The sequence below is a fragment of the Hemibagrus wyckioides genome, linkage group LG19 (assembly GCF_019097595.1).
Source record: "Hemibagrus wyckioides isolate EC202008001 linkage group LG19, SWU_Hwy_1.0, whole genome shotgun sequence".
In the NCBI taxonomy this organism is placed as follows: Eukaryota; Metazoa; Chordata; class Actinopteri; order Siluriformes; family Bagridae; genus Hemibagrus; species Hemibagrus wyckioides.
In genome coordinates this window covers 16,032,218-16,054,573 of record NC_080728.1, presented here as the reverse complement: position 1 = coordinate 16,054,573, position 22,356 = coordinate 16,032,218, and the positions used below count along the sequence as shown (strand labels likewise).

The 22,356-nt window shown below is 40.1% G+C and overlaps 1 protein-coding gene across 1 annotated transcript; it reads left to right on the top strand.

Annotated features, from left to right (window-relative positions):
- Positions 1–1,289: 1,289 nt before the first annotated feature.
- elapor2b (endosome-lysosome associated apoptosis and autophagy regulator family member 2b) lies at positions 1,290–19,577 on the top strand. Its single transcript, XM_058417524.1, has 22 exons — positions 1,290–1,592; positions 5,188–5,308; positions 6,122–6,311; positions 6,423–6,570; positions 7,820–7,909; positions 8,151–8,256; positions 9,780–9,929; positions 10,057–10,145; positions 10,249–10,429; positions 10,691–10,819; positions 11,504–11,594; positions 12,825–12,927; positions 13,062–13,199; positions 13,279–13,542; positions 13,659–13,832; positions 13,917–14,106; positions 14,789–14,885; positions 15,433–15,534; positions 15,625–15,751; positions 15,853–16,031; positions 16,122–16,290; positions 17,448–19,577. The coding sequence occupies exons 1-22, from the start codon at positions 1,476–1,478 to the stop codon at positions 17,514–17,516; spliced, it is 3,024 nt and encodes a 1,007-aa protein (XP_058273507.1). The 5' UTR covers positions 1,290–1,475; the 3' UTR covers positions 17,517–19,577.
- The last annotated feature ends 2,779 nt before the right edge of the window (positions 19,578–22,356 follow it).

Here is a 22,356-nt window from a genome sequence, read left to right as displayed (position 1 = left end):
TTTAAAAAAAACATAAAATAAAATGTTTATGTTTATTCTTGACATTAAAGTGATTTCAGAATTTGTTTCTGTAAATATAGTGGTCTTTTTGTGTTTACAAAAAATAATAATAAATGTTTTCGGCAACAGCACCACCTTGTGGTGAGAGTCTAATGATTAGACTACAATCATTTATTTTTATACATTTATTTCCCTTATTTTTATACATTTATTTCATTTATTTTTTATTATGCTTGATCTAGAAACTGCATAATAATTTACTCTTCTAGAACCGATATCATACACTATGCACAATAAACTGTACACTATATTTGCACCATATAAAATTACTACTACTAATAATAATATAATAATACAATAACTTTGGCTCTTGAAAGTTAAGTAGCCTTTATTTGTCACATAAACATTACTGCACAGTGAAATTCCTTTTCTGCATATCCCATCCTCTATGGTTTAGGGTCAGAGCGCAGGGTCAGCCGTGATGCAGCGCCCCTGGTGCAGGGTGAGTTGGGGGCCTTGCTCAAGGGCCCAATGGTGGCAGCTTGGCGGTGCTGGGGCTTGAACCCTGTTCAATCTTCCAGTCGAGTATAACCCATCCTTCTCTTTCTATCAATCCTTCTTTCTTTTCGCTTTAAAGTGCGTGATCACTGTTATAACAGTGAACACTATATTTAAATACATCCAAAACTCAAAACGAATACACAGCTGAATGCTAAAGCACCCGAATTAAAATTAAAATAAATAAATGTACGACCCCAATAACCTCTAACTGCCCCAGAAAGCAATATAAACCACAATATAAACCACCTTGAATGAGAATTGCCCAACCTCCAAAAAGTAAATACCTGTAAATTGGTCATTTTGAACTGTTATTGTATATAGATTTATAAAACTTTATATTAGTTTAGAATGTATAACCTTATTGTTACTAGAGGGGGGGGGAGAGAGATGTACACATGCATCGCAACAGACTCGCAGTTTCTGCAGAAAACGAACTAGTTATTATTATTATTATTATTATTATTATTATTATTATTATTGTTGTTGTTGTTGTTGTTGTTGTTGTTGCTGTTGTTATTACATTATCTCATTGATAAACACACATGTTCCATAACTGTGCAGTTCTGTCTTTCACCCTCCTCACATCTGAGAGATCAACCAGAAGAAAGAAAGAAGCTTAAAGTCTCGTCTCTTTACTAAATGCCCCTCTGTCCAGCACACAGCGCTCGGTATCGGGATCTCCGCCATTAGCAGCGCGCGACACTAGAACTGAAGTGACGTCAGAGGCGCTGCTGCCAGTCCAAGCCGCACGAGCGCAGCGGAGAGGAACAGCTTCGCACTCGCGACTAAAGCTGCGCGACCTCGGCGAACCCGTCAGCATCCTGCGATCTCACACACACACACACACACACCCGGAGACAGCTGATGGCGTGTTAGTCCTGGTCCTCTATCCTCTCTGTTTTCTCCTCGGGAAGATGGAGAAGAGCACGAGATGCGCTACCTGGTGTCGCCTCGCGCGCTGTGTGTCGGTGCTTCTCCTGTGCGCTCTCCCGCGGGCGCGCGCTACATCCAACCTGCCACCGTGTCGAGAGGTAAGCGGGGCGACAAAGGAGATTGAGTCGGTGTGCTTTATTAATATTATTATTATTATTATCATCATTTATTTCTTTTTAATTTAACACGCGATGTCGTGAAACAGCGCTGCGCATGCACTCGCTAAAACAAAACAAAGGCAAAACTTGCCTTTTAACGGGGTTAGAAAATTAAACCCAGGGCCTGAATGTAAATTAGAATATAACATGAAATCAGCGCGTGCTATGTAAATAACTAAAAAATATATATATATATCCTATCAGTGATTAAACAGTGGAACAGGTCTTATCTTTTCTTAAAACCTATGGCCTTTCATTTAGAAAACAGGAAATGATGATTTATTTGTTTTTGTTGATTAAACCCTTAAGGCTACATAAACCTATAAGGTTCCTATAATATGATGACGCACCACGCAGCTGACCAATCAGAATTAAGCGCATACACCGCTCCTTCCTTTCATGTCCTCCTCAGTTCAGATGCAGGATGAAATAAACAGACTAAAACCTCTGTAGCTTGTTTATTTATGATCTGGTTAAAAAAGATGTTACAATACGTGCTACACCATCCCTCAGAGGTGCAATAGGAACTGTTTGTGAAAGCGGATTACACACACTCGCTTCCGGTGTCCGTTCTGTGTGTGTGTGTGTGTGTAAGAGAGACAGAACTGGCAAAGCGAGGTGTCTGTGAATCTTCTGTCACACCTACAGGACAGAAATAGCTATTCTTAGACACTAGGGTTGTGCACTAAAAGCATGTTTCATTTCATATTTCTCTCATCAACACAAGGTTTTAGAAAACTTGGAAGCTTAAAGCCTTTTTCTTCTTCTTCTTCTTTATTTAAATATTGTGAGTCTGTCCTGAGGGATGTTCAAAAATGTTTAGTATTTCTCGTTTGGGCATCAAACTGTACAATAAAAACAGGAACACTCCATCCCAAATCACATAAAATGCATCCATCCATTTCTCTATACCCGCTTTATTCCTAATTAGGGTCACAGGGATCTGTTGGAGCCTATCCCAGCAGACATTGGGCAAAAGGTACACCCTGGACAGGTCACCAGTCCATCACAGGGCCACACATAGACAGACAACCACACACACTCACTCCTATGGGCAATTTAGAATTACCAATCAACCTAATGTACATGTTTTTGGACTGTGGGAGGAAACCGGAGTACCAGGAGTAAACCCACGCAGGCACAGGGAGAACATGTAACTCCACACAAAAAGACCCCTGCCTGTTTGAACCCAGGACCTTCTTGTTGTGAGGCAACAGTGCTAACCACTAAGCCACCCACATAAAATGCTTTTATATTCAAATATTCGTGATGTATTTAGTTGCTAGTTTGTTGGTTGATGCTGTATTTTATGTTATCGGTGTGGCTACTGTGAGAAGTTAGCACTTGTGCGTAATGCTGATGTCACAAGGTGAAACTGTAGTTTCTAGTCCAGTTACAGTTGAGATTGATGGAAGAAAAAATGTAGAACATTAAGGTTAACGGTCAGATTTCATTATCAGCTCCCAAAAAGCAAAAAGCACAAGCTTTTTTCCCCCTCACTCACTATTTTTCCATGTCTCCTAAAAATGAGAAGGCTGGTGTCGAAGAAATAAAGACAAATATTGTACTCAAAGTCCCAGAATGCAATGCAGTTACATGACACAGCGGCACTGAGTCATGCCAGAGACTCGGCTCAGCTAGTTAGTGATCGAGGAGATGATAAACGTGATGGTGTTAATAGTGGTGGTGTTAACATGAGAGGAGTTGAGAATAGCTGTGTACTAAAGCACTGCTGCATCACTCCTTCTAGGTAGAAATGAAGCAAGGGCTCAGTCCCACCGGCACCGTTATGAGTGGGTAGCTGAAGGAAATTGGAAGTGCTGTATTGTAGTGAAATTAATGTAAAAATGGACCGACATGTAGATGAAGGAAATTCGCCACTGAGGATCAGGTTAGTTGAATATGAATAAGATGAATATTGCCATGCATTATGCTGTGCTACGATTTATGCTTCAATCCACATGCCCTTTACATAAACCTCTCTGCTTCACCGCGCTCTCACTCTCTTTACACACACACACACACACACACACACACATAGACGAGGACTGGTGTAACTGCAGCAGGTGCACTGCTGAGTTAAGTGCCTCCATCTTTTCAGTGTTATAATAGCGTGCTGTAACCGAGCACTCCCTGGAGAGCAGCACCTGCCTCGGTGTAAAATAAACTGTGTGGCTCTTTAGAAAACCATTAGCAGACATATTACATTTTAGCGTAGTTACACACTGCCACACACGGCATGCTGTATCTAGAGCCATTTGTTCAACATAATAATAATAAGAATAATAAGAAACAGAAGATGATGAGGATGAAGAAGAAGAAGTTTTATCTTGAGATCTATCTGTTTAAAGATAAAAAGCGGGACAGAAGCTTAATGGCCCCGGTGAGGCGAGTGCATCAGGTGTGTCAATGGGGTTTTGTTTGGAAGTGCCTTTGAGGCACTGAACAGCAGGAGAAAGTATTTTGAGTGTGTGCTTTAGACAAGAGAACACTGATTAGCATGACAGAGCTCACAGCCTTATCTGCCTGTCTACACGCTGAGAGAGAGAGAGAGTGAGAGAGAGAGAGAGTGTGTATGTGTGTATGGCAGCCAGGCCTTCTGTCACCTCATTATTTTGGACTGTTATCAGTAATATGTCAGGCTTAAATTCATTACTATTCAAACACTGCTGGACAGAAGTAAGCGACTGTCATGACAACAGTCACAGGCTTCCTGTCGTCTCCCTGGCAACTACGGTGGACCAGAAAGTGTTCATGTCTGTATCACAAAGTACGTGTGTGTGTGTATGTGTGTGTGTGTGTGGTTAACTAAGACTTCTCAGTAATGCATTACTAAACCATAAGTACTGTTAATAAAGTGTGAAGGCTAAAACACACATGAAGTGATGCCTGTTTAAATAAATCGATAATCAATAGGCCAGGTGTTTAAGTCACTGTATCACGGTCAGGGAGTTGAGACGCTTAACGATGTCAGAAAACAGCGACAAGAACAGTTTGACCAAATCCACCATTCAATAAATCATTTATTATTAATAATATTCGCTATGAACAGTTTTTTTCTTTCTGCCACACAATGCAGTCTGTTAACGTGAAGCTTTTGTTGCTAAGCAACATAACAGAGAAAGGTGAGGGGGTTCTATGGAAATAATAATGGTTAAGGGGTTTACTGGTTATACAGTAATACAGAATTGACTTATTGTGATGCACAGGTGCTAATATTAAAGTACTGTACAGAAAACAATGTTGATCAGAGTTTAGAAGTGACTAGAACTTTCTATTTATAGTTGACGAGTCAGGGCACTGATCGGGGGTGTTATAAATTCTCTCTCTCTCTCTCTCTCTCTCTCTCTCTCTCTTTCTCTCTCTCTCTCTCTGTGTGTGTAAAGCAAAAAAATTAGAATTTTAATTTGAATATGGATCTAATGCTGGACAGTGCAGTAAACAAATCACTTATCACATATCTACCACGCTGTCACTAAGCATAGATGTCTTCCTTCTGGCCCATGAATGTTCCTGCTGTTGGTATGTGTTTCAGGGTGACTATTACTTTGAATACACGGAGTGTGACAGTACAGGTTCACGCTGGAGAGTGGCCATTCCTCATCAACAGGGCAGCTGCAGTGGCCTACCAGAGCCTGTCAGAGGCACGGACTGCAGTAAGTCATGAACTCTGTGTGTGTGTGTGTTTGGGAATTAGTATATAGACTCCAGCCTCATATAATTTACAACTCTCTTGCAGTGCTGCATAAAATAAATCAGTGTGATATACAACGCAGCATTACCAAGCTGTGACTTATGTATTAGGTTCAAGGCTTGAAATGTTTTAATGGGTTTTTTTCCCCATTCCCCTGAGCTACAATTTTCAGATTATGCTTTTATTTTAATTGCTTATTTATTTATTTATTTATTTATTTATTTATAATATATTACAGGGAGCAGCCGAAAGAACAACTTTTATAAGAAAAATATAAATATGTTTATTTTACTTTCTAAATTAATATCTATTTTAAAAAAATATTTTTTTTAAAACTATTTAAAACTACTTTTTTTACTATTATTTTTAATCGAACAATTTATTATTAGAATCTCTGTTCCATAGCTTTTGTCTCTATTTTTCATTTTTAATTGAATGTTTATTATTAAATGTTAGATATTTTTTTGGGAAAATGTCATTGTTCTAACTTAATTTAATTGTGAAAGTGACGAAATCTTAATCACCCCAATGAAGCGTATATAATTAACAACAAAGTTTAATCTACAGGCTTAATGGCTTTACCCTCAAAATGCCCCTGCCTTAGTTAATAGTTAAGGTCCACAAAAATTGAAAATGTTTTCCCATTTAATTGCTGTTCTGCATTATGTTGTTTAATCTATAATAATGATTAAACTGTAATAACACATAAGAAACTTTAGTAATAAATGTAAAATGTATAAATGTACCTGTTTGTGTGTGTGTGTGTGTGTTACAGCGTTCTCCTGTGAATCGGGAGAGTTTTTAGAGATGTCCTCTCAGCAGTGTACCGCCTGTGCAGCAGGCTCCTATTCGCTAGGCAGCGGCGTCCGTTTCGACCAATGGGATTCCATTCCTGCCGGGTTCAGCAGCTTAGCCACCTACATGGAGCCTGAAGGAGCCGCAGATGAAACTCTGTCCTGCAACAAGTCAGTTCTTAAATAAACCCCAAAATAAATAAGTACTGATTATATTTGCTCTGCATTGCAAGTTATTTGCACTATTTCCTCACCGTGGTGTGTGTGTGTGTGTGTGTGTAGTTCCACATGGACACCTCAGGGTACTCACTTAGAGTCGAATCGGGACGAGTGCACCGTTTCACTTGTGTATGCGGTTCATCTGATGAAACAGGGCTCCGTCTCCTTCGACTACCAATACGTAGACAACAACATCTTCTTCGAGTTCTTTGTGAGTTCGTTTAACTCTTCACATGTGTGGTTTTTTCTGAACCCATGTCTGAGAACATTTGAAACGTTTGCTCAAGTGTAAAGATGTTTCCGAAGCCAGGCGTGGACGTGAGAACTGATCTTTGGTCCACCTGAAAATAGGGGATGGGATTTGCCTCAGGTGTTTAGCTGTACACTCATGAAAGCATTATGCTGCTGGGCTTTGGTGTCTGATAACTTGATTCACTTTGAGACATTACTTCATTCTGGAAATGACAAAGAAGGGCATGTTACACTGTCTGTAGATAAATGTCTTCTTCTGTAGCCACTGAAAATGTGCACATGCTCAATATATGGAGCAAAGAAAGCATTAAAATGCAAAAAACTCAATAATAACTTCTTGATTTAGGTTTAGCCTATTTCTCAATCCTCCAGCAGAGTAAACTTACAAGCACTGTACGTATAGTTATTTATTATTTAGGTCCTCCTAAAGTATCAGGGCTTCATTTTATATATTCTTATATTTTATATTTATTATTATATAATTTTTTTATATATATTTTAAATATAATTTTATATATAAAATATATTTTATATATTTTATATATATATTTTTTTATTATATTTACAATGCAGCATTACCAAGCTATGACTCTAGTGTTAGATTCAGGGCTTAAAATGATTTACTGATTTTTTTTTTACTTCCCCTTAGCTACATTTCAACTGCATATTTAATTTACATTTTTTTAAAATAATTATTTCTATAATAATTTAATATTAAATATAATTCTTTATATTTTATGTGCTAGATAATATCTATATATTTATATTGTTATTGTTATTGTTATTTTTAGAATGATTTATTATTAGATTTTTTTGCTGAATACCTTTTGTCTCTGTAAAGCACTTTGAGATGCATTATCTATTAAAGCTATTTAAATACATAACATTTATTATTATTATTATTATTATACATAAATTAATTTCTGTATTAATTTCAGAATTTAGTCCGTGAGCATCTTCAGTAGCCAAAACATTGGACTTTAACATTATTAAATTTCATACATTTCATATATTTTTGAACTTTCTTTTTCACCTCAGGGCTGCAGATGGAGTAGTTAGCATCTATAGTTAGAATCAGCAACGTGATTTCCTATATCTCTGTTATTAAAAACAGCCTCAGATTACCTGGGAATTACTGTATAGTTACAGAGTACCTGTGAATTACAGTGCTGTATAACATTATTCACTCAATTTGACTGTTTTTACAGATTCAGAATGATCAGTGCCAGGAAATGGACCAGTCAGCAGACCAGAAATGGATCAAAATCACGTCTAATGGTGAATGGGGAACACACACGGTCAGTCAACTTCCTGTTTTTCCTCATGTTACAAATCACAGACGTAGACTTGCTTTGTCTGTTTCATTAATTATTCACCGAACAAGAACAATACTCATTAATCAGCCTCAATATTCATGAGGTAAAGGTGTCAGCTGTCCCTGAGCTGGTTTGATGAATACAAACATACGAACAAAGAGGACACAACGCAGCATTAATACATTAAACAACATTAAAAACACGTTTCCGCTTGCTGTTTCAGGTGAACCTGAAGTCAGGAACTAATATCTTGTACTGGAGGACCACAGGCATTCTGCTGGGAGGGAAACCTGTGAAGCCTGTCCTGCTGAAAAACATACAGATTGAAGGTGCGAGACATTTTATCCTCTCTATAATTCTTTTCAGGCCAAATTGAATAAAAGAAGTGCAAATCAAATGCATTACCAATTTGTAGTTTATCAGCACTAGTAAATCGCCAATTAAGCTACAGAGATTAGCCATTTCTAGTCAGAAATCCTGTCAGGTTAGCATTAGGCATTAAGGTGATGAAAGTTTAAGAGATTTGTTCTGCAGTCTTTGGTCAGTTTAGCTTACATTAGCTAGCTTTAACCGTGACGTAAATATACTGTGTATATAGTGTATATAATCCTGTCAGGTTAGCTCATATTGCCTTGTTGGCTAACATTAGATATGAAAATAATGGGCATCAAAGAGAATACATTTAAATTCCTCTCAGAGATTGTGTCAGGTTAGCTTATTAGCATTTACAGTGAAGATTATAAACAGTTAGGAACATGATTTGTTCATTTAACAGGTCATGCTAGCTCATATGACTGATTTCTGAAACAAAGATGATGGATTTTTGTTTATAGAATGACTTAATTCTCCACAGAAGTTGTGTTAATTCATGTTAGCTAGCATTTGTTTATCCTAGCATTTGTCCCGTGCAATGGCAGGGTCCACGAATCGAACCCATGCCACGGGATCCTACAGCTGGACCACCAGGAGGCCTATGTTAGCTAGCATTAACCATGAAAATGATAAACATTCTTGAAAATGACTTGAAAGTTATTTCATAAATTCTGTCAGGTTAGCTCTTATTACCTTGTTAGCTAGCGTTAACAATGAAGACGATACATTTGAGAGAACAAGCATTTCAAATCCTCTCACGTGTTATGTTAGCTAGCTTAAAAAGCCAAGAAGATAGTTAATATTTATAAATATCACACTAATCTTGATCTTGTTTCTCTCATATCACTCTGTTTGGGTAGCTAAAGTAATGAATATAGCAGATAATTTAAGAGGAGAATGTTAAATCCTCTCAGGGTGTGTGTTAGCGCATTTTACCAAGCTGACTAGCTTTAGTAATGAGGGGTAACAGCTTAAATGAATAAAACTGATGAGAGAAAATACTAGAAACCTAAATTATTTGGATGGTGGCTATTAAAGAGGTTTGGTAGCTTAACTTTCAGAAAGAACACTCCTAGCTCATGCTGGGATGGTTTTATAGAGGGATACTAGCTTCAAGATTTTTTAATATCTTCAAGAGTATAAGCTGGGAATAATCTGAACTGAAGGATGGCTAGTTGAACAAACCAGATACATGCTTGAGAACTTGTGTTTGCACTAAAAATGTGGTAACAAAGCCAGCAATTACTACCAGCCTTGATAAACTGGAACAAGCGAGTATTATTCTAAATTTATAAGATTCTCCACCCAGTATTTTGTGTTTTAAGAGGGAAAAAACCTCATGAATGCGCATGCAACAAGCCAACAGCTCAAAACAGTGGTGACTGAGTTTATTCCAGATGCTAAAAGCCTCATGTTTGTGCTAAACATGCAATAATAAATGGTTTATATTATTTTACAGTCATGTTGGTGTGTGTTACAGGTGTTGCGTATACGTCTGAGTGTTTCCTGTGCAGACCAGGTACCTTCAGTAAAACCCCAGGATCGTCCTTCTGTGATCTCTGTCCCAGAAACACCTACTCGAGTAAAGGAGCTAGCTCATGTACACTGTGTCCTGAGGCACAGTATTCCGGTACACACACACATACACACACACACACACACACACACACAGAGCTTGCAAATGATGTATTCCTGTATTATTCAGCTGTATATCCTGTCTGTGATATAACATTTCTCTTCCTGGGTCTTTTCTTCAGAGGAAGGCTGGGCGGAGTGTAAGGAGAAGCCTCCATGCTCCGAGAAAGATTACTTCCAGATCCACACTGCATGTGACTCCAGTGGCAAAGTAGGACATTCATGACGAAATACAGACACAAACCTAAATATATACTTTCTCAGGGATCTGCTTTTAGTGGATCTGGTTTATAGTGGTCTGGTTATTCGCGTAGACACAGGTGCTGTATCGATGGGTGGAGCCCAAGGTGTGTGTGGAGGATAGAGCTAGAGCGGTCACTCTGCCCCCTTCAGGAGAGAAGGAAGATTGTCCACCGTGCAATCCAGGCTTTTATACACATAATTCATCCACATGCCTGCCCTGTCCACCTGGGACATACTCCAATGGCACCACAGGTACACACACACACACACACACACAGAGCTCAGTACACACACACACAGAGTTTCACACACACATACATATCCACAATCAGCTCCAGTACACTCACTTAGTTTCTCTCTCTCCCTCTCTCTTTCTCCCTGACACACACAGCTCTATTACACTCACTCACTCACTCACTGCTCCAGTACACTCACTCACAGACATGTATACACACACACAATTATTTGCATTTTAAGTGACCTAATATGGACAGCTTTTCTATTTCCACCCAGAATGCCAGGCCTGTCCAGCAGGAACGGAGCCATCATTAGGATATGAGTATAAATGGTGGAATGTTTTACCCAACAACATGAAGACTTCCTGTTTCAATGTGGGCAACTCGAAATGTGACGACATGAACGGTGAGGAGAAACATAACTCTGCTGGTGTGAGATGTTCATTTGAACCTCTTTTGGGATAACTTTACACAGAATTGTAGTGGTTGAAGATAACACCTTCAAATTTTAGCTGCTTATGAAGGTTTTATAATCGCCACACATACATTACAGCACAGTGGAATTCAGCTGAGGAAGTTGGGGTCAGATCACAGGGGCAGCTATGATACAGCGCCCCTGGAGAAGAGAGGCTTAAAGGCCTTGCTCAATTGCTCAACAGTGGAGCTTGAACCCCGATCCTCCGATTAACAACCCAGAGCCTTAACCCCTTAAGCCACCACATGCCCCATTAAGACCAAGCACTTGGGGCATCTCTGACTCTTAAAGCTCTGAGTGTCTTTCGTGTGAGCTTCTTATTAAGCACCACTCTGGAGTCTTACATGACACATAAACATAAACACAACAAAACAGGCCTGAATTAAATCTGGCAATATCTAGAGCATTGAGCAATTCTTTGTTATGTCCTTTAAATGCTCTATGTCTTCTATAAACTTCTCATGAGGTTAAACAAAGTTCTCTACACAAATAATCTATTAAGGAACTCAGTATTTATTTCTAAGAGCTGACAAATCAGATTTGTACTACAATACTGTGATTTTTGTAAATCTTTCACTGATTCGTGTGTGTGTGTGTGTGTGTGTGTGTGTTCAGGCTGGGAGGTCGCCGGGGATCACATTCGCAGTGGAATTGGAGGCTCTGATAATGATTATCTCATTCTCACGCTACGAGTGCCTGGATTTAAGTGAGTGGAAACTGTTTCAGACACAGAGCCAAGCAGCGGGAAACCCGTTAAAGGAAAACCCCAGTGTTTTACATCCGAACCTCGATCACCGCTGTAGTGTGTGTAATGAATTAAACACGACAGGGCTCGCTGTATTAGGAAAATAATCAATGACAGGATGGTTTAGTTCTGTTATTCCACAGTAATTAGGCAACTTTAAAGATTTTCTGAACAATTTTATTTCTTTTCTAATAAAATAATGGAACATTATTGAAAAGAAACAGTGTGTGATATTGTGTAAGGTCTGTTAAATAAGTTATAACACTCATGTTACAGCAGCTATAAACAGTCGATCCCTCACCAGTCTCTCTTTCTTGTAGCTGGTCTGGTCAGGGAGAAGACTTTCCTGTTTTTTGGAAAACTGTCCTGTACAAGTTGCCGACACTGGAGACTCCTTCCATAATGATTCTGACTTCCTCCTATTTTTCCTAAAATGCTCCCACTGCACTTTACTATATAGTGAAAGTTCTTTTTCTTGTTTCCTTCTTTCTCTCGTTTCTCCCTCCATTTTATTTCTTTTTCTTGTTTCCTTCTTTCTCTCGTTTTTCCCTCCGTATTATTTTTTTTTCTTGTTTCCTTCTTTCTCTCATTTCTCCCTGTTTTCTTTCTTTTTCTTGTTTCTTTCTTTCTCTCATTTCTCTATCTGCTTTCTCCCTCTGTTTTCTTTCTTTCTCTCGTTTCTCCCTCTGCTTTCTTTCTTTCGTTCTTTTCTCCCTCGTTTCTCTCTCTCTCTCTCTCTCTCTCTCTCTCTCTCTCTAATTTATCCCTCTCATTTCTCCTTCAGGGAGTTTTTCCTCACCACCATTGCCTCTGGCTTGCTCATTAGGGATAAATAAAAATAAAAATGTTTAACTTGATTATTTTTATTCTGAACTTTTATATTCCTGTAAAGCTGCTCCGTGTCCATTGTTAAAAGTTGATTAAAATTAATAAAATTCAAAAACACATTTGACAAAAACCAACACCTGTTCCTAGCCTTCCATTGTAAATAAGTTTAGCATAGATTTAGTATTTCTGTTCTTTTCTCAGGACAGTAACTCTGAAGGCCTGTGGTGATCACACATGTGCTGCAGATGATATATGAGAAAAAACCCAAAGTATTGGTTAAATTTGAGGCACAGCTGCTGCGGGTTCCACTCTTATTTGTACTACGAGATATTTACTTGTTCTTTGTTTCCGTCTCTTTCATAGACTTCCAACGTCTGTAGCCGGAGTCACAGCCAGCGAGTTCGGTCGAATCACGTTCGTCTTTGAGACGATCTGCAGTGCAGACTGCGAACTCTACTTCATGATGGTGAGCTTGCTGCGCTCACGTCATCCGACTATGTACATTCATGTGAAATTTTCATGTTTCTGTGGGATTTCATTAAACACACGACGCATCAGACGATGGTCTGGACACTGATGTGATGGATGGTGTTGTTGCAGGATGTAAACAGGAAGAGCACAAACGTAGTGGAGTCGTGGGAAGGCACCAAAAGCAGACGCGCATACACACACATCATGACTAAGAACGCATCTGTGTCTTACACGTGGGCCTTCCAGCGTACCAACAAGCCTCTAGATGTAAGAATTAGACAGATACAGGTCATATGACTCAGAGAGAACAGTATAACAGTGCATTGTGTCCCTCTCTCTGTCTCAGGCCCGGCGCTATGTGAGCGACATTGCCAAGATCTACTCCATCACCATCACCAACGCTCTGGACGGCTCGGCCTCGTCCTGCCACGCCTGCGCCATGGTGAGTCAGGAGAGCGGCTCGTCCTGTGTCCCCTGCCCTGCCGGACACTTCATAGACAAAGATACTAACCAGTGTCAGGAATGTCCTCCAAACACCTTCCTCTCTGGACATCATATCTACGGACAAGAGGCCTGCCAGCTGTGCGGCCCTGGCAGTAAGAGTAACAAGGTGAGTGTGTGTGTGCGTGTGTGTGTGTGTGTGTGCATAGACCACAAAGCAAAAAAAACAAACATATGCTAAGTGTATGTACTGTTGTGTGTGTGTGTGTTTTTTTCTTTGTGCAGGAACACTCCTTGTGCTACAGCGACTGCTCCTTCTCCCATGTGGATCAGAACCGAACCCTGACCTACGACCTCAGTGCCTTAAGCTCAGTGGGATCCATCATGAATGGACCGAGTTTCACTTCTAAGGGAACGAAATACTATCACCAGTTCAACATCAGCCTGTGCGGTGCAGAGGTATACACACACACACACACACACACACACACATCAGAATATTTCTAGCTGTTGTAAGAGATTTGTTCTGTTTCTCCACCTCAGGGTCAGAAGGTGGCTGTGTGCTCGGATAACGTCACCGATCTGTCCAACAAAGACACACAGAGTGAATCAGCTGCCTTCAACAATTACGTGGAGACTTTCATCTGTCAATCAACCATCATCCCAGCAGATGGACGGGGCTTCAGGACAGCTATCTCCTCCCAGTCCATCAGTCTAGCTGATACCTTCCTCGGTATAGATGCAGAAATAGATATTATTGTATTAAATACATCTGTACTAATCCTCCTGCAGCAGCACCTGTACATCAAACTGATCAACTTTATCATCATGCTAAAAGTCTGAATCACTTATCAGTCTGTTTTCTCTGCCCTTCTTCTCTCTTTCTTTCTTCTCTCTCTCTCCTTTCCTCTCTTTTCCCTCACCCTCTCTAATCCCTCCATTTTTTATCATTTCCATCTCTCTACTTTCCCTGCACTTTTTCTTTTTCTTTTCTCCCTCTCTTTGCTTTTCATCTTTCTCTCTTTTCTCCCTCTCTACTTTCTATCTTTCTCTTTTTTCTCCCTCTCTTGCTTTCCATCTTTCTCTCTTTTCTCCCTCTCTACTTTCTATCTTTCTCTCTTTTCTCCCTCTCTTGCTTTCTATCTTTCTCTATTTTCTCCCTCTCTACTTTCTATCTTTCTCTCTTTTATCCCTCTCTTGCTTTCTATCTTTCTCTCTTTTCTCCCTCTCTACTTTCTATCTTTCTCTCTTTTCTCCCTCTCTTGCTTTCTATCTCTCTCTCTTTTCTCCCTCTCTATTTTATCTTTCTTTCCTTTCCCTCCCTCTACTTTCTTTCCCCTCTCTCTCTCTCTCTCTCTCTCTCTCTCACCTCTCTTTCATCCATTCATCTCTTTCTCTCTCTCTCTCTCTATCAGGAGCCACAGTTGAAATCACTCTGAATGGAGTCAGCATTAGACCGGATCTGTTCCCTGAAACGTCTCAAAGACTTCCAGATATCAACTTCTTCTTTCAGTGAGTTAACTCTTCACTTGTAATAACTGTGTAATAACTGTGTAATAACTGTGTAATAACTGAGTGGAATAAGTGTTCATTAAACACAGAACTGTTCGGGGGAAGTTTGTAAATATATTAAAATAAAAAAAAGAACAAAACAATAAATATCCTGATCTAATTCTTCCTGAGTCTCACAGCTAATTATTAATTATAAACAATTTATGAATAAAGCATAATTAGCTTTCTAGCATGGATTTCAGTCACCTGATGTGTGACCTGATGAAATAAATTAGTGTTTAGTGTTAAATTTTTAATGTACATGACAACATGTAGGTGACACGGTGGTTTAGTGGTTAGCATGTTTGCCTCACACCTTCAACGTCCTGGGTTCAAGTCTCACTCCCACTCATTGTGTGTGTAGAGTTTGTGTGTGCCCTGTGCTTGGTGGGTTTCCTCACACAGTCTAAAGACGTGCTTCTAGGCTGATTGGAGCCTGTAGGGTGTATTTATTCTCAGACTCGTCCTTTTCGTTTGGTTCAGTTAAAGGTGTTGTGTTTTCTACAAGTTCTCCGCAGGTGACGGCGTCCTGTGAACACGGCCGCAGTGCCGTCATTACGCTGCGCTGTAACCCTGAGAAAGGAGAGCGGGGAGAGCTTACTGTCCCCAGGTGTGTGTCTTTATTTATTTATTCATAAATTTAATAAAGTACAATTTTCAAAGAAATATACTGAATGCTTTTACACGTCTGCGTGTTTAGTAAGTGTCCTGCAGGTACGTGTGATGGCTGTACATTTTACTTCCTGTGGGAAAGTTCAAGCGCGTGTCCCATTTGCACTAAAGCAGACTACCACTCGATAGAGGGAGCGTGCAAGGGAGGCATGCAGGTAGCCTACTAATTATATTCCCTTTCTTTCTCTTAAAGGAAGAGTTCTTATAAATCTAACACTAGACATATTTATATTTATTCCTCTTCCTTGTGCAATAGGAAATCCTGTACGTATGGAACGAGCCGAAGCTGTGCACGAAGGGTGTGTCGCTCCCGGATAAGAGCTCCACTGCCTGTGAAGCTGTCCCACTGTGGCTGAAGGTTGGAATAGGGGGCGGGGCATTCATAGCCGTCCTCCTCATCTCTCTCACGTGTTATTTCTGGAAGAAAAACAAGAGGTGACTACAGTGTACTAATCATACACTAAAGCTATCACGCCATAGCAAGCCTTTCTGATTCCCAAGAGATTTTTCTTTCGTCCCCACAAGGTTGGAGTATAAGTATTCCCGCCTCGTGATGTCGGCCAATAAGGAGTGTGAGCTGCCAGCGGCAGACAGCTGTGCTCTGGCGGAGGGAGAGGGAGAGGAGAATGAGGACGATGTTGTTTATTCAAACACGCCAACGCTGCTGGGGAAGCTGAAGGCTATCGCTAGCAAGGTCAGACATGGGAGTTAACATGAACATGAGGTTGAGTGTGTGGAATTTCATGCTCAGGGCCTGGCGAAGAAGGAAGGAAGTGTGGATCTGATCAGGTGGTGTAATTGGAAATAATGAAGAGCTGGGATATCAAATCTACTAACTCTTTTTCTTTCCCTTTAAAGCAAAGCACTACTTCTGATAAGGGTTTGGTTTTAAAAGGATAGATATCATATTTAACCTTCACTGAGATTACTAAGACGTGTAAATACTCATTTATTTACACAAATGAGACTTCATCTAATTAAATAGGCGTAGATTTACATACTTCATTAAAATGTTCAGTGTAAAGTCCTTCTTCAGAGACAAACAGTTTGCTGGTATTATTTTATCAACATCAACATTTCTGGAAACTACCCTAATAATATCCTTCCAATCAGGCATAATATTATGACCACCTGAGTAATATTGTGTTGGTTCCCCTATTTTCTGCCAAAACAGCCCTGACACATCAAGTGTGCTGTGGTATCTGGCACCAAGATGTTTCGAGGTGGGATCTCCATACTTACAGGACTTAAAGGACTTACAGGACCAAGATGTTATCAGCACACCACCTTGAAACATACTGGATTTAAAGGATACTTTTGATAGATACTGACCACTGCAGACCGGGAACACCCCCACAAGAGCTGCAGTTTTGGAAATGCTCTGATCCAGTGGTCTAGCCATCACAATTTGGTCCTTCATCAAACTCGCTCAAATCCTTACACTTGCCCATTTTTCCTGCTTCTAACACATCAACTTTGAGGACAAAATGTTCACCTGCTACCTAATATATCCCACCCACTAACAGGTGCCATGATGAGGAGATCATCAGTCTTACTCACGTCACCTGTCAGTGCTCATAATGTTATGGCTGATTGGTGTATATAAAAAAACAGTTTTCAGAAAATAATATAATGTAATGGCTAAGTAGGCGGAGCTTAAAGACTCACAAATATACACTTTCTTCATACTAGTGTTTTAACTTGCTTGTTTAAACTTACTATGAAAGATATTGGGATTTTTGGCTTATTTCTGTCCAGGGTCTCTCACACACACACACACACACACACACACAATGAAATGATTTAGTGAACACTATATGTGGAGTGACTCTTGTGTCTTGTGTTAAACAGGGTGAAGGAACCAGCAGTGAATCTGTGCAGCTGAAGTCGTCTCAGGCAGAGAGATGGGTCTGGGGTTAGAGTGATGGGGTCAGGAGGAGCACAGCAACAACATCAACATCATCATCATCATCATCAACAACTTACTCTTCACAAAGAGAGGGAGAATGAGAGAGAGACTTGTAGCCGGGTGCTCGGGCATTCAGGCTCTCCCGCATCTCTTTATTCATCCGAAATTTCTCAACTGTTTACATATCTTCTAAAATCCAGCGCATAAACATCTCCCTTCATATCATTTCACAAGATGATCTTTTGCTCCCTGATACTGAGTGCTGTATATATTTACACACACACACACACAGATTACACAATATAAGAGAAGCGCTGATTCTCACAGAATCCTTATTTGTAACTCAAGCAAAAATGACAGCCTTTATTTGAAGCCGCTCCGTAAAGGATATAAACATTCCAGTGAGCACTAACAGTGAGCACAGCCTAAATCACCTTCATGCCACTTGAGCCGAGAGATTCCAGATGTGCAGTTTTATCTTATCAAAACCCGTTAGCTAACCCGTGCCAAGTCAAACTGCTCCTCGATTCAGGATTAATGCATTCACTAATCATGACTTAAAACACTGGATCTCACTACTCCATCATTTCTGGTTAAATAACAAACAGCACTGATAACAAATTCTGCTTTAAATGACACTCGAATGCAAAAGTTTGCCCCCCCCATACAGAAGTGCATACAGTGTTGCTTACAAGAAAATCAGAACAGACAAACTCATAGCATATATATTTCATTGGGCATGACAATGACAGTTTATATAACAAGGCAATATTTTGTTTGATGTCGTCTACTCCTCCATTTTTGCCACCTTCTTGTTCTCTCTTGAGTCTCAGTTCAGTTCAATTTATTTATCTAGCGCTTTTCAACCAGGGAAAATTTTCTCAAAGCAGCTCTACCGGAATATAGAAACATGGAATAAAAATGAGGGTTTAGTGGATAGCACTGTTGCTTCACAGCAAGAAGGTTCTGGGTTTGAATCCCGGGTTAGAACAGGCATGGGCTTTTCTGTGTGGAGTTTGCATGTTCTCCCCGTGCCTGTGTTTCCTCCCACAGTCCAAAAACATGTACATTAGGTTGATTGGTAATTCTAAGTTGCCTGTGAGGTTGTCTGTCCATATGTGACCCTGTGATGGACTGGTGACCTGCTCCAGCAGATCCCCCTTTATTCCTAATTAGGAATTAAATGGTTATAGAAAATGGATGGATGGATTAAAAATGCTAAAGCTTAAAATTAAATTAATATTTATGCGTAATGAGCAAGCCTGAGGTGCCAGTGGTGAGGAAAAACTCCCTGAGATGATATGAGGAAGAAAGGGAACCTCATCATCATGTGGGTGACCCTGGACAGTAAATAATGTCCTTTCTATAACAGTTTATAGTCACAAAACCGGTGGAAAGCAAGAGTAACGGCTAGAGAAACAAATTCATATCAAAATGTGTACAGTAATATGTTTTGGTTAACTATAAACCATTAAAAAAACCATAGTGACTATATCCTTAAATGAGACAGAAATCCAAAATTGAAGCCATTTAAACCAATACAAAAATAGTTGAAAGTGAATTAAAAGGTAAACACTTTAATTAAAGGGCTACAAACCATCATTAAATGTTTTCCCATTTAGAATATCTAAAATATTCGGCCATTCTTACGATGATGCGACATCTATAAAAATCGAACACACTAAAGAATCTGTAGCTACAAATGATCTTCATTTGGCTTTAGGGGTGTACAAACTTTTGCACTCGACTGTGAGAAGACGAATGAAACTGCTTACCTTTCAACACGAACACAGAAACTCAGACTAGATGAAAACACCACTCCCTGTCCAGCGGACAGAGGGAGCCAGAGGAAAGGCGTAGCTGCAGAGCTCCCTGCACAGAGCTTAGCTCCACCCCCTGACTATGAGACCCCCCTTAACTTTGTGTTACCATGGATACTGTGGAGGGCAAGAGCCGTAGCCTAGGTTTTCTATTTCCTGTTTTGTATTGCTGTGTATTATGAGTTCTTGTTTAAAGATTTTTTCCCCTTCTAATGTTCAGCTAATGCTTTAATAAACTTTCAGAATGCTTTACACTCGAGTTCTTGGTGAATGATTACATCATCAGGTGTCACTGACCTCAGGACTGAGTTTAGGACTGGGGGGGGGTGCAGCTTCCAGGGGGCAATGGACACCCCAGTGTAGGGGATAAAGGTAGCTCCGGAGATGGAATGAAAAACCTTCTGGGGTGAGATGAACAGTTTTGTTTCATTTTTTTGCGAACTGCTGACAATATTTCTCCTAAATTCAAAATATAACTATTGTTATTTCGAGTGTATATTTAAAGGAAATGGCAACACATCAAAATAACCCAAGATCATGCAGTATTTGCAGAGCTTTAATAAGTCAAATGCAAATCATTTGTAAACAAATTGTGTTAATGCTTTGGCTAAATAACAAATCAGTATTTGGTGGAATAACCCCGATTTGCATGTGTTTTGGGTCCATGCTCTCCACCAGTCCTTCACATTGCTGTTGGGGAACTTTATACCACTCTTTTTGATGGTTTGTGATCATCCATCTTCCTCTTGATGACATTCCAGAGGTTTTCAATAGGGTTCAAATCTGGAGAAGTCTCTTTTTTTTTTTTTCCACAGCTGTATGTAGAACTCTATATGATCTCTCTGAATGTCAGGCTTTTGAGAAACCTCTGGATAAAACCATGGACAAAACATCTGGATCTTGAAGAACCCTGATGTGACAAGGTGGGGGCCTCCTAGAGTCGGTTGTCCGGGTTCCTGTCTTTGTTGAGTTTTGTACGTTTGTTTGTCTGTCTGTCTTGAGGTGTGTACACGTTTGTATGTCTTTCTCTCTGTGTGTGTTGAGTTTTGTGAGTTTCCTCCTTATATCTACATCGGTTTCTTTCCACTCTAATCCTAAAACAAACCAGGAGATGAAACTGCTGCATTAACCCACCCTGAGTGTGTGTACACGGACAGAAGATGACACCTTTCTTTATCACATATACATTACAGCACCTTGGATTTCTTTTCTCCACATATTCTCAGCTTAGAAATTCAGGGTCAGAGCACAGGGTCAGTCATGATACATCTCCATGGAGCAAAAAGGGTTAAGGGCTGTGCTGAAGTGCACAACAGTAGCAGCTTATGTATGAACAGTACCCTGTCATCAAATCCTGAGTTACTGTAAATTTATCAATGACTGATGGATTCTTAGGGCCATGTGTTAACCAGGGGCATGAAGGAACTCGAGGAGGAACTAGCGGAGAACTTTTTTTAATTTGTTCCTCTGAGGAAACCTTAAAGGATCTATGCAGAACCCTTAACAAAGGCTCTTGGAAAAGGTTCCAAGTAAAATTCTTTAGGAAGATACGAACCAGTATCCGTCATTTCATTGTCTGTACCGCTTATCTGAGCTATACTCGGGTCACGGGGAGCCTGTGCCTATCTCGGGAGGGCATCAAGGCAGGAGTATCCATCATACGAACCCTTTATAACCCCAAGGTGCCATAAAGGTGGCTGAGAGTCTAATGTCTCCTTGGAAACCATATTTGTCCTATCTTCATGACAGCACATTCTTCAGTTTGCTTCACAGGGGATTCCTTAAGGAGTTTATAAAGAACCACACAACCGAGGGTTTCTATTAAATAAAAATAAATTAACTAATTAATCCTAAGAACCTTTCAGGAACCCTAAGGTGCCATTAAAAGTGACGATTTATTCCAAGAACACTGAATAGACAAGAGCAGATAAAGGAACTTCTATGCAAAAATAGTCTTAGAGAATAAAAATCTTTTTGGTAGATGTCAAATTCTTACATTTTTAAATAAACAAAGGTTCTCTCTAGAACCCTAAAGGTTTCTTCAGACACCATGAGAAATGATCCCACATATGGTTTATCTTCCAAACAACCTTTTGGAGAAAAATCCATAAGGACACTTAAGAAGCCCCTTTTATTTACTCCTGCACTGGTGCCCCTGTGTGGTATCTTCTGACTTCTGACCACAGCATGACTACAGAAACGCAGCGGTCCACCCAGAAGGTCAAACTGAAGAAAGGTTAATGGTTATTTAGTGGACTCAATGAAATCAGCTTTCTTCAGTCATAAACATGGTCCTCATTCATCCAGTCCTGAGTCAGCATTCTCATTCTCATTCTCAGGTTGGGTCTGGTGGGGAACATCAGCAGGTCTGAGGTTGAGTTGAGAAGGTACTACACCAGGAACTGGCTTTAATTCATCATTGATCTCTTCAGAATCAATACACACTTTACTCTGCTCGAGGTTGCAGTGAATCTGGAGCGTATTTCTGGTATTATTTCTGGTGTACAAGATGGGAATACACACTGGAGAGAGCGCTAGTCCAACACACATCACACCCCCCAACCTCCAACACACACACACACACAGCAACACACCTCCATACACAGAGACACGGTCACACACAGAGCGACACACACAGCAACACACAGAGACACAGTAACACACACACAAACCCACTCTCAGTGACACAGTAACACACACACAAACCCACTCTCAGTGACAGACACACAGAGACACAGTAACACACACACAAACCCACTCTCAGTGACACACACAGAGACACAGTAACACACACACAAACCCACTCTCAGTGACACACACACAGAGACACAGTAACACACACACAAACCCACTCTCAGTGACAGACACACAGAGACACAGTAACACACACACAAACCCACTCTCAGTGACACACACAGAGACACAGTAACACACACACAAACCCACTCTCAGTGACAGACACACAGAGACACAGTAACACACACACAAACCCACTCTCAGTGACACAGTAACACACACACAAACCCACTCT

Coding starts and splice junctions, on each gene's coding strand:
- elapor2b (XM_058417524.1), top strand. CDS start 1,476: ATGGAGAAGAGCACGAGATGCGCTACCTGGTGTCGCCTCGCGCGCTGT. Junction 1,593..5,187: donor ACCTGCCACCGTGTCGAGAG/GTAAGCGGGGCG, acceptor TATGTGTTTCAG/GGTGACTATTACTTTGAATA. Junction 14,886..15,432: donor GATATCAACTTCTTCTTTCA/GTGAGTTAACTC, acceptor GTTTTCTACAAG/TTCTCCGCAGGTGACGGCGT.